We start from the raw sequence: 12,940 nt of genomic DNA on the forward strand, positions 1-12,940 counted from the left end.
ATAATCCTATCTACTCAGGAGGCTGAGAACTGAGCATGTTCAATGTCATCCCCAAAAGGAAAATCCATGAGACTCTTATGTGAATACCAGTCTTGAGCAAAAGGAGCTCAGGGACAGTGCCCAGGCCTCAAGTTCAAGCCTCAGTACCAACCTCCCTCCCCCCCAACACACACACAGAGAAAGGTGGATGGAAAAGCACCTGTGGCATCTTTCTACTAGTAAAACTCAACAGGACTTCTCTTGACAGCCAAGCAAGACTGTACAGACCTGAAGTGGGCAGTAAGCTCCATGTGTGAACGCAGCATCTGGTGGCAGGCCACACACCTGACTTGAAATGGAACATCTCTGCACAGAGAGATCAAAAGCTTCTTTGCAAACGATGGAAATGATATTGGACGCGCCACTGGCTTGTTATCTAAAAGACAAAATAAACCATACCTTAACAAAGTAATCTGAATGAGTGCACCTTTCTCTCTCCTTTTCTCAGCATCGGTTAGATTAAGAGAAGACAGTTGTTTATGTAATGAAATATTATACAAATGATGTCTCATACTTAGAATGTAAGTCTTAAATGCAGAGAAATACTCAATTTCTCAGATATTATAAACATAATAAAAGTGTGCTAAATCTTTTCTGCCCAAATTTCTGTTTACTGTTTCAGAAAAAATTAAAAACTAAATCTGATAGACATACTCATGGTTCTAAAACTAATGCAACAATAAGTTAACTTCAAGAATGATCTGAGAAGTATATATTATCAGAAGAGATATTAACATACCACCTAGTTTAAAACTTTGATGGAAATGATTCTTTCCGAACATATGCTTCAAACATTGTTCTTTGTTGCTAAAAAGAAGAAAGCAACTTGGACATGCAAAACACTGAATAATCTGAGGTAGTAGGCTGCTGCTATGTGTGTCATCTGTAGCTACCTAAAACATAAGGGAAAACTACTGTTATGCACAGTTAAAAACAACATTTAATTTTTTAAAGGCTCTCAAATTTTCCATTTATTATTTTTCACCATTGCAACTACTATAAGTACACAAAAAACAACCAGCACAAGGTAAAAACAGATGAGTTGAAGTACAGAGAAAACCAGGTATAAGATTCTGAAGAATCTTTTGTTGTTGTTGTTGTTGTTGGTCGTGGGGCTTGAACTCTGGGCTTGGGTGCTGTCCTTGCACTCTTCAGCTCAAGGCAAGCACTCTACCACTTGAGCCACAACGCCACTTCCAGTTTTCTAGTGGTTTATTGGAGATAGTCTCACGGACTTTGCTGCCCAGGCTGGCTTAACCGTGATCCCGAGCTGGCTTTGAACTATGATACTCAGATCTCAGACTCCTGAGTAGCTAGGATTACAGGCATAAGCCAATGGCACCTGGCAAGATTCTGAAGAACCTTTCCCAATGCAGTTATATAAAGGACACACTAAATTCCTTTCGCAATAAGATAGCATAGGTGAACTGTGGCCTACTAAGAAAGTTTATCAGAAATTCAATGTCCAGAGACTAGCCCTGTGGGCACTCTCTGCCTAGTGTGTAGTATACTCTAAGGAAGGTGGGTGTTCAGCACAAACCATATTTTTACCAACAGTTTATGTGCAGTGAGTCCCTCATAAAAAGAATGATGGAAAACTGGGCACTGGTGACACATGCCTATAATCCTCACTGCTCAGGAGGCAGAGACCTGAGCATCATGGTCAGAAGCCAGACCGAGCAGGAAAGTCTGCGAGACTCATCTCCAATGAACCACTAAAAATGCTGAACTCATGGATTTTGCCAAGCAATGGTATTATTTTGCAATATGAATGTCATTAAATCATGTACAAAGTATAAATACACTAGTCCTTTAAATACTAGTGGTATTTTTTTTGCCAGTCCTAGGGCTTGAACTCAGGGCCTGGGCACTGTCCCTGAGGTTCTTTTGCGCAAGGCTAGCACTCTACATTTGAGCCACAGCCCTACATTTGGCTTTTTCCGTGCATGTGGTACTGGGAAATTGAGCCCAGGGCTTCATGCATGCTAGGCAAGTACTCTACCAGTAAGCCACATTCCCAGCCAATGGTGGTATTTCTTAATAGAAGCATTTATAAGTTACTACAATGAATGGTAATATAATTACTTGAAGGTAAAGTAGTTAAGAATGGATTCAATTTCTCATCATGTGACCAATGGTTACAGCCTCTTGAACAAGATAATTTAATAGAGCACTTCCATGAAAGGGTTTCCATGGTGATCTCTAGGACTGTTGGTTCTAGTTATCAAATCAATCTGCTCAAAGTAATTTAAAGAGGCCATGAAAGGGTTTCCATGGTGATCTCTAGGACTGTTGGTTCTAGTTATCAAATCAATCTGCTCAAAGTAATTTAAAGAGGTCAAGTCATTTTGTTTTATACAATAATAATTTTTGCCCTTAGGTACATCAGTAGTGATTGTAAACTTAAACATGAAATAAACCTACAATCAACTCCATGATTATGTAGAAGAATATCTACTCTTAGGAATGCTCTTACCTTATCAAAAAGATGATCCCTATATTGCTGCTGAGTAACGAAATTTTTATAACATACTACACAAACAAAGGAATTGGTCAAAGGTCCACGTAATGTAATTGTTGGATCACATGGAGAATGATCAAACCTACTTGGCAAAAGAGAAGGAACATTAGAAAGGTCTGCACTCTAGAGAATGAACTATTTGTTTCATTTATGAAGCTATAAGCACATTCTCCTTCCCCTTTTCTCAAAACATTTTGCATGTCTCTACTGAACTACTAGATAATGTCAAATCAAGAACTAAGTGGCTTCCAAGTGCCAATTCCCTCATGTCTAAATACTTAAGATGTCAGAAAAGTACTCAAGATCCAGTAAAATGGACTTAATAAATCATATCTTATCAAGCTAATAAACTTCCATTTAGAAAATTATAAAATCATAATCTTTTTCCCCTTCTTGTTTTGATTACCTTGAGACACCCAACTATTCCAACAGTAATCTCATCCTGAGATGCTGGGCATGGGCTAGGGATATAACACTGTGGTATGTAGTGGTAGGACATAGCAGCACTTGCTGAGCACAAGTGACAGCCATCTCAGTTCAATCCCCAGCACCACAAAAGTACAATGAATAAATAGTCCTGGCACATCTGTTCCCTATAGATGTTTTTTAATCATTTCAAAGGCTCACTGAGTAAATTTGTGTCACATTATGCTGCCTCTAGATTTTTAAAAGATAAAGTACAGTACAAGTAAAGTGAGCCCTACACTATCAATTTCCTATCTCTCAACTACTGGAAGGGAAAGCTGAAGGTGTATTTTCTCAGTTTCTACTCTGAAAAAGCTCAGCAAATTGATAAAAGGTTTCATACTTAGAGCATGTCTATATTTTTACTTTTGCTTACATTGGTTTGCCCTAGTATTTATCTTGCAATGCCCTATTAGCATCTATAAAATAGACTAAATATCTGTGTCTCTTGAAATTTACTATGAGACTGTATTTCTCTAAACAAACCTAACTGCATTTCCACATAAAAAGTCTATACAAAAGTTTATGAGGGCTGGGAAGATGGCTCAGTGGTAGATCGCTTGCCTTGCATGCATGAGGCCCTGGGTTCGATTCCCCAGCACCACATAAGCAAAAAGAAAAAAAGCTGGAAGTGGCGCTGTGGCTCAAGTGGTAGAGCGCTAGCCTTGAGCTGAAGAGCTGAGGGACAGCGCCCAGGCCCACAGTTCAGGCCCCATGACCGGACCCCCCCCCCAAAAAAAAATTTTTATGAGACATAATTAAAAGAAAATACAAACTATATACTAAAGACAAGAGTATCACTGGAAAAATCTTATTTCATCAAGCCTTCTAGGAAATCTAAATCTAAATGAGATCAAATCAAAATGGGACAAAAAAAAAACTTGAGTTTCAAATACAAAGCAAGTAATGGCAGAGGTAGATCCAATTTTCATTGAACAAATTCAGTTTAGTATTTGTAGTTTTTCCTACATGCACAAATCCTCAACACTACAGCAATCAGAAATAAATGAATAAATTATTTTTCAATTCACTTATCCTCAGCATCCACCACTCAGAATATCCTAGTCACCTTTTCAGATGTCCTAAGAGAAGATGGCCATTGTCAAATTCCTTGTTACACTGCATTATCGGGCATGAAACTGGCTTCTCAGACTTCTGCATTTGTCCTCCTTTCCGGAATGAATTCCTTGTTCCAGAATTAATTGTGCCTATTTTGAGTCCTGCAACAAAATATAAATTCGTGTTACTATTTTATATACTTGTCTTTTGGACTGGTAAACAAAATTATGACAAGCTGGGCACTGGTGGCTCACGCTTGTAATCTTAGCTACTCTGTAATGTGAGGATCACAGTTTAAAGCCATCCTGGGCAGGAAAATCTATGAGACTCTTATCTTCAATTAACTACCAGAAAACCAGAAGGGGAGCTGTGGCTCAAAGTGGTAGAGTGCTAGTCTTCAGCAAAAGAGCTAGGGACAGTGCTCAAGCCTCAAGCAGTACATCTCCTCTCTCTCTCTCTCTCTCTCTCTCTCTCTCTCTCTCTCTCTCTCTCTCTCTCTCTCTCACACACACACACACACACACACACACACACACACACACACGGAAAATTACAACACAGTGTTAACTGTTGGGTTCTAATTTTAACTGTTTATGATCTCTTTGACAAAAATGCCCTCTAACATCTCCAAATTACATTAAGGGTAAGAAAATTTCAAAAATTTAAACAAGAAATATTAAAGGCTAAATGTATTTGAAAATCAATAAGCTTCTGCTTCCTTCATTTCACTTCTATATGATGGTAAAAATGTTTTTCTTCCAATTTTTGTCATTTTAATAATCATAAATGTTCTATATGGTTGAGTTAATTTAAAGAGGGCCTGAGCTCGGTGTAGCTGAGGGGGACATAAAGAAGGCAGGGAGGCAAGAAGGGTGAGAATTCTTTCCTTAGGAATCCAGCCATTGATCCATCAGCTCCAACCTAGACATCAACTAATGCAGGTCTCAGTAACAACAAATATATATAGCACACAGAGCCATGTTTTACTTACTGTTATCTCTTCCCTTTGTATTTATTCTATTTTTCTCTTTTCCCCTTAAAAAATTCAATTAGTAAAGCTTGTCCATTGTTATCGTTTAATTTCTTTTTATCTACCATCGACAATTCCAAGAAAATTGTAACATCTGACATATAATGGCAATTTTAGGTATGCTGTTTAAGAACTGCAAATCATCAGGAGGATTCTGACACACTGGTAGTTTCATTACTTCTTTAATATCTCTTCTGAACTGTTTCACAGAAATTCCTTAAATAATTTATAATAGTATTTTTATGACAGTACATACAAAGCCTCTAAGCATCTAACCAAATTAAAACTTTTCAATAGCATAACTTAGTTTTTTAATCTCCAAACAGCTGTATACATTTAAGGTTTTAAAACTGCTTTCACTCCTTATGTGGTATTGCAACTGTCTATCAAAATACATATACATGTGTTCAGACAATAAGGAAATGGATAGGATAGCACTGATCATACTTTAGTCTTTGTACTAACTGATAACTGTGCGTGCTGCTGCCTTCGACATGCTGAGCATGGATCACTGAGCTGTATCACCAGTCCTGCTTTTAGCCCTATCTCCCACGTGGAAAGACAAGATATACTCTAAACTTTTCCACTAAATAATATAGAGAACACTTTTAAAATTAGTAAGTAGCTAGATTTATGTAACTAAGTCCCATTGTAAAGATATACAAAAAACAGATCCAGCTGGTTACAGTGGTATTATATTTAATCCCAGCACTAGAAAGGTGGGGGTATACCTGGTATGTTTACATGACATGAACATTCTTCCTGCACTAAGATTAACATGAAGTTCAGTAATTTCTCCTGCTATACTAAAATCAATCCTTGTTAAAACTTTCAAGACTAGGGGTGATAATCATAATACCTGGCATTTTTAGCCACTGGTCCACACATAGTCTTGCTGCTTCTGTGTCAGAATGTCCTCGAATAAATTCCAATTCTTGTAACCCATGAGCATGCTGAAAATCAATTTTTTCCTAAAGATATTAAGAAAAGAACTCAGTTGACTAATAATTACTACTAGCTTCCTTGAAGAAAAGATTTTAAAATATCATGATCATAAAATACTGGTTCTCTTTATCCCAAGTACTCTATAGTTAGAAATCTATAAAGAAAAGCATTTATCAAAATAAAAGTTCAAGCTGGGTGCTGGTGGCTCACTCCTGTAATCTTGGCTACACATGAGTCTGAGACATGAGGATAGCAGTTCAAAGCCAGCTCAAGCAAGAAAGTCTGTGAGACTCTTATCTCTAACTACCAAAAAACTGGAAATGGAGCTATGGTGCCAAGTGGCAGAACACTAGCCTTGAGCACAAAAGTTCAAGGGATAGCACCCAGGTCCTGAGTTCATGCTCCAGGATTAACATGTTCAAAGTTTACTACAACCTACATTGTCATAATACATTTTTTTTTGGGGGGGGGTCCAGTCGTGGGGCCTGAACTCTGGGCCTGGGCGCTGTCCCTCAGCTCTTCAGCTCAAGGCTAGCGCTCTACCACTTTAGCCACAGCTCCACTTCCGGCTTTTTTCTTTTTGCTTATGTGGTGCTGAGGAATCGAACCCAGGGCCTCATGTATGCAAGGCAAGCACTCTACCACTGAGCCACCTTCCCAGCCCTTCAATCAAGTCTTTAATTAAAGACTTCTATTTGCATCACTATTATAAATAGACACATACCCTGAATGCTCTATTCTTCTCTTCTTTTTGCTGTTTTTCCACTTCAACATGTTGAGCCAGACGAGCCAAAGTTAGAGCAACCTTATCCTTCTGATGATCAATATAGTCTTTAGGTTTAAAAATCTCCTACAATGGAAAAACCATCACTTTAATACAAAATTAGCACTTAGATAAATATATATTCATTCACCAAACAGCTACTAAAGAACCATTTAAATCTGTTTTCATATTTTTAAGAACCTACCTGGTATATTTTATATTTATGTGATATTTTGTAGATCAGTCAATTGATACGCTAAGAAGAGAAAAAATGGAAATATATATAACATTCATTTTAAAAATGACAAAAGGCAGTAGAAGAGTACCAGACAAAAATAGAAACAAAGAAAGGATAACAAACAAACAATAATAATAAATGTGATCCTAATAGCATTTATAATCATTTTAAGTGCTAATCGTTTAAATATGCCAATTTACAGATTGCCAGCATGGATGAAAAACAACAACAGAATAATCAACCATGCACTATCCACTAAGTCATCCTCTTTAAATACAGAGACATGTATACATAAAAAGCAAAGATACAGAGAAAAACTTTGCTAACACTCATCACAACAAAGTAGGACCAACTATGTAAACTTTAAACAGTAAATTGGGACAGAACAAGAACATTAATCAGAGACCTCAAGAGGATAATTGAAAAATGCTAATTCCATGCCCACAAATACAAGAGCCTAGAGGAAGGTGGGAACTGGTGGCTCACTTCCATAATCCTAGGTACTCAGCAGGCTGAGATGTGAAGTTCAAAGCCAGCCTGGGCAGAAGAAAAGTCCATGAGACACTTATCTCTAATTAACCACCAGAAAACCATTCGTGATGATGTGGCTCAAAGAGGTAGAGCACTAACTAGCCCAAGCAAAGAGCTCAGGAATAGCACCCAGGCCCTGAGGTCAAGCCTGATGGACAAGGGGAAAAAAAAAAAAAAAACCCTCGGCTAGAGGAAATGAAACAATACCTTGAAAGACAGTTTCTGAAAACTTACACAAGCCACAGGCAATTTGAATAAATTTGTTAACTACTAAAATAAATCAATCATCATTAACAGATAAATTTTCAAAACAGACAAATTCTCTGGCATATTGCACCCAACATTCTAAAATCTCTTCCAGTAAACATAAACACAAGAATTACATCCTAACTTACTCCATGAAGCCACAACTACCTTAAATCCAAATCCAGAAAAAGGCACTATAAAAGAAAGCTAAAAGCAGAATCTCTAGTGAACACAGTAAATGTAACACTTGTCAACAATATGACACTGTTGTGAAAAATGTGATCTGTTGTGCAAACTGCACAAGAAAATAATCATTAAATGAGCAAATGACACATTACAAATCCTTGTCATCTATTACTGTTAAATTTAAATTCAATAACTTTCTTCACTAAAACAGATTAGCTTATATATAAATCATAACTATATTAAAATCTAAAAAGCTGTAAGAAAAATATTTTAGTAGATATTTTAAAGTATTTTTAGTAGCTATTTCTATATGGAGAATTTTTTTAATCTACTAATTTTTCTATAATGAACACATGTAATCAAATTTAACAAACTTTATTTTAATATTATTTATGAACAAGAATAGATAAATGTATTAAGGATCTCAATCTTTAGTTATTTGGGAATATAATGGGGTTGGTTTAAACTGCTTATTTATACCATATAGTATCGCTAATAAACTACTCAGAAAAAGGTGGAAGTGGCACTGTGGCTCAAGTGGCTGAGCACAGAGAGGCTCAGCAACAGAGTCCAGGCCCTGAGTTCCAGCCCCAGGACTAGCAAAATAATTTTTTTTTTAAAAGCTACTGCACAGCAAAAGAAAGAATGACCATAGTAAAGAGACAGTTTACAGAATGGTAGACACAGCAATTCATATGCCAGATCAACATCCAAATGTGTAAAGAACTCAAAACCATGTTTAAACAAGAGGTCCAATGCATAAAGGGCCAAATAACTTCATAGTTCTCAAAAGAATGTCCAATAAATACATAAAGAGATATTCAATGTTTTTAGCCATCAGGTCAATACAAAGTAAAACAGCATTAGGAAGCTGAGCACCCGGAGCTTTACACATGTAATCCTAGCTATTGAGGCGGCTAAGATCTGAAAGACTGTGGTTCAAAACCAGCTTTAATTAGAGTCCATCTCCAAAATAACTTGGCAGCATGCTCAAGCGGCAAGAGCGCCAACCAAGCAAGATGAACAAGTGCAAGGCTCGGAGTTGAAAACCCAGTGATGACACACACAAATAAAAAAGTAAATAAGCAAAACCCACTAAGACTGCATTGCATGCTAATCAAAATGAAAATAGTCTTTTGGTCTCCATGGCAGAAGCAAGATGCCCAAGGGACACATACATATACTGGGGCTGTCACCGTGCTGTAAGGCCTAATACCTTCAGAAGTCAACCTATGGTAAGTGTAGCTACCTCGCAAAGCACAAGATCAAGTATATCTGGAATACACTAACACACTCATGTTTATTGTGGGACTGTTCACTATTGTGGGACTGTTCACAACAGCCAAGTTACAGAATCAACCTAAGGGCCCATCAATCAATGAACTATATATAAAGAAAATGTGGTCTGTATGCATATACAATAGAGTATGATATATGTATATACATATACATGTACAGTAGAGAAGACAGCAATTATGTATTTGTGGAAGGATGGAATTGGAGATCATCATGTTAAATGAAAAAGGTTAGACTTAGGAAGACATATATTTGCCTGTTTCTCTGGCATTTGGAGTTTAAATTTAAAAAAAAGAAAAAGTATAGACTATTTGGCATACAAGGACCAGCATAAAGGGGAAAGGAAGACAAAAGGACAGAATATTACATGCAGCATTAAATGCTAAAATAAACCAACTATTTGGTACAATTAAAATATATTTCGTAGAAACTGGAGGCATGGCTCAGGTTGAAGAGTGCCAGCCAATGAAAGAAAGCAAACATCTACACACTGAATTCAAGTCTTGGTCTCAGACTAAATAAATTAATAGTATATTTCTAAAGAAATAAAGATTTAAGGATAGTGTGATGACCTACACACCTATAAACCAAGTTACTTGGAAGGCTGAGGTAGAAGGACTGCTTGAGTCCATGCACCAAAGACAAGCCTGAACAACACAACCTTCCTCATACATATGTACATACATACAAACACATACATATTCATATATATATGTACATTCATGCACACATACATATACACACAAAACAGAATTAAAGCAAATCAATTTACACTTCAATTGGCTTAATCCTAACTACTAGGAATATATTTTCACAGGTTTGAAGACAAATATCATCTTTTTCTTTTTGGGGGAGGGAGGTGCCAGTCTGAGGCTTGAACTCAGGGCCTGGGTGCTGCCCCTGAGCTTTTGTGCTCAAGGTTAGTGCTCTACCACTTGAGACATGGCACCACTTCTTGCATTTTTTGTATTTATTGGAGACAATTCTCACAGGCTTTCCTTCTCTGGGCTGGCTTCAAACCATGATCCTCAAATCTCAGCATCCTGAGTAGCTAGGATTCCAGATGTGAGCCACTGGCACTCAGCATTCATTTTTAAAGCAAAAAATACTTAGATAATGTTTATTATCATCTTTACTTACATATGTTCTTTTTAGACCCCTTTTTCATCTCCTCCTAGAGATAGGGTCTCATGTTGTTGACAAAACTAGTCTTGAAATCATGTCATGGGTTTATGCAATCTTCCTGCTTCAGTTTCTCAAGCAGCTTTTCAAAATACCTAAAGCGTGTGTACTTAGTATTTTTACTTACTTTTGTGGTACTGGGATTTGAACTCAAATTGCCACATTTGGTAGGCTGGCTAGCATTCTACCACCTGAGCCCTATTTTTTGCTAGTTATTTTTTGAGATAGGATCTTGAGAATGCTTCTGCCTGGGATGACCTCAAGTATAGTCCTTCCTCTCTTAAGTAGCCAGAATTACACACATGAGCCACCAGTGCCCAACTTACGATTTTAAATATTAAAAGTACACTCAGTAAAATAGAAAGATGAAACTTCAAAATAAAGGCTTATTCAGCTGAGATAGGACCTTCCTCTATTCCTGATTGGGATGTAAGTACAGGGCAAAGTATTTGTAGCTTTCTCAAAGAACAAATTTTCTTAAATAAGTTTAGCAAAAATTGCTCAAAATTAAGCTAATTATATACTAAATATTTTTACTAGAGAGTTTCTACTTGATTAGCCTCAGGCAAATACATTAATAATATTGGATCTAGTGAAAAAACACCACAGGTGGAGTTGATTTTATTTTTCCAGTCCTGGGGCTCGAACTCAGGGCCCGGGTGCTATCCCTGAGCCTCTTTTGTGTTCAAGACTAGCATTCTACCACTTGAGCCACAGCACTACTTTGAGCTTTTTCTGAGTAGTTTACTGGAGATAAACAGTCTCACAGACTTTCCTGCCCAAGCTGGCTATGAACCTCAATCCTCAGATCTCAGCCTCCTGAATAACTCGGATTACAGGCATAAGCTACCAGCACCCGGCTTGATTTTAAATTGCACCTATAAGCCTGAAATGTATTACAGTTTAGAGCGCTAAGTGCCATACACTCGCCAACTCCCATTTAGTAAATAAGAATTGGCCTGGAAAGCCAGCAGTGATGGTGTAGGCCTGTAAGCCCAGCACTCACCAGTAAAATGAGGTAGGTTTCAAATCTGAAGCCAGCCTGAAACTACAGTGTGTTAGGCCTGGTGCTAGAACATGGGCCAAGTTGGCTACATCCATAGTAAGAACTGTTTCAAAAATAAGCCGGGTGCTGGTGGCTCACACCTGTAATCCTAGCTACTCAGGAGGCTGAGATCTGAGGATCGCGGTTCAAAGCCAGCCCGGGCAGGAGAGACCGTGAGACTCCTATCTCCAATAAACCACCAGAAAACCGGAAGTGGCGCTGTAGCTCAAGTGGTAGAGCGCTCGCCTTGAGCTGAAGAGCTGAGGGACAGCGCCCAGGCCCAGAGTTCAAGCCCCACGACCGACAAAAAAAAAATAGATTGGCCTTGATATTGAATTACTGAACGCTCAGGAAAGTGGGACTAAACTTGGTTTAACTGAGAAGTTTTTAGACAGGTGCTGAGCCGAGGATCATACTTCAAAGCAAACCTAAGCAGGAAAATCTGTGAAACTCTTATGTCCAATTAACCACTTAAAAAAAGCTGGGGGGAAAAAAATCTGGAAGTACAGCTGTAGTTCAAGTGGTGGAGCCCCAGACTTGATCAAAAGAGCTGAGGGGCAGTGCCACCAGCCCTGAGCTTAAGCTAGACATATGTAGGGGACCTTCTTCTTCTCAGGTAGACTATCCCCTCCCCCAGACGTCTCACTATGTAGCTTCAAATTCCAACTCAAGATCCTCTTGCCTCCACATGAATAGAGTTCAAAGTCAGCTGGGCACAAAGCTGGGAGACTTCACCTCCAACAATAAAAGCTGGGGATCATGTTGTACACCTGTCATCCTAGCTACATTAGAAACAGAAATAGAATATCTATGGTATGGGCCAGGTACAGGGAGACAATGAGATCCTATTAAAAATAATAATAAAAGGGATAGGGTTGTGGCTCAAATGGCAGAGTGCCTGTCTAGCATCCATGAGCCCCTAAGTATAAATCTCAGTATTGCCAAGATAGATAAAATATTTCACTGTCTTTTTGTCACTCATGGGCCTTGAACTTGGGACCTGGACACTGTCCCTGAGCCCTTTTGCTCAAGTTTAGGACTCCAACACTTTGTTGTTTTTTGTTTTTTTTTTTTTTTTGCCAGTCATGGGGCCTGAGCTCTGGGCCTGGGTGCTGTCCCTCAGCTCTTCAGCTCAAGGCTAGCACTCTACCACTTGAGCCACAGTGCCACTTCTGGCTTTTTCTGCTTATGTGGTGCTGAGGAATTGAACCCAGGGCCTCTTGCATGCAAGGCAAGCACTCTACCACTGAGCCACCTTCCCAGCCCGGACTCCCAACACTTTGAACCACAGCTCCACTTCCAATTTTTGAGCAGTTAATTAGAGGTAAGAGGGCTGGGAAGGTGGCTCAGTGATAGAGCGCTTGCCTTGCATGCATGAGGCCCTGGGTTCAATT

General features: G+C 38.4%; 1 protein-coding gene across 2 annotated transcripts in view; it reads right to left on the reverse strand.

Moving 5' to 3' along the window:
* Znf451 (zinc finger protein 451) overlaps positions 1-12,940 on the reverse strand; it is a 57,626-nt gene that overhangs the window by 20,824 nt on the left and 23,862 nt on the right. For both annotated transcript variants that reach the window (XM_070017245.1, XM_070017246.1), the window contains 6 exons: positions 6,784-6,909; positions 5,974-6,085; positions 4,095-4,245; positions 2,516-2,642; positions 779-932; positions 268-415 (listed from right to left, as the gene is read on the reverse strand). In XM_070017245.1, the coding sequence (XP_069873346.1) occupies positions 268-415; positions 779-932; positions 2,516-2,642; positions 4,095-4,245; positions 5,974-6,085; positions 6,784-6,909 (818 nt within the window). The remainder of the gene's footprint in view (positions 1-267; positions 416-778; positions 933-2,515; positions 2,643-4,094; positions 4,246-5,973; positions 6,086-6,783; positions 6,910-12,940) is intronic.

This window comes from Dipodomys merriami, unplaced genomic scaffold (assembly GCF_024711535.1).
Source record: "Dipodomys merriami isolate MVZ:Mamm:240054 unplaced genomic scaffold, mDipMer1.0.p SCAF_122, whole genome shotgun sequence".
Classification (NCBI taxonomy): Eukaryota; Metazoa; Chordata; class Mammalia; order Rodentia; family Heteromyidae; genus Dipodomys; species Dipodomys merriami.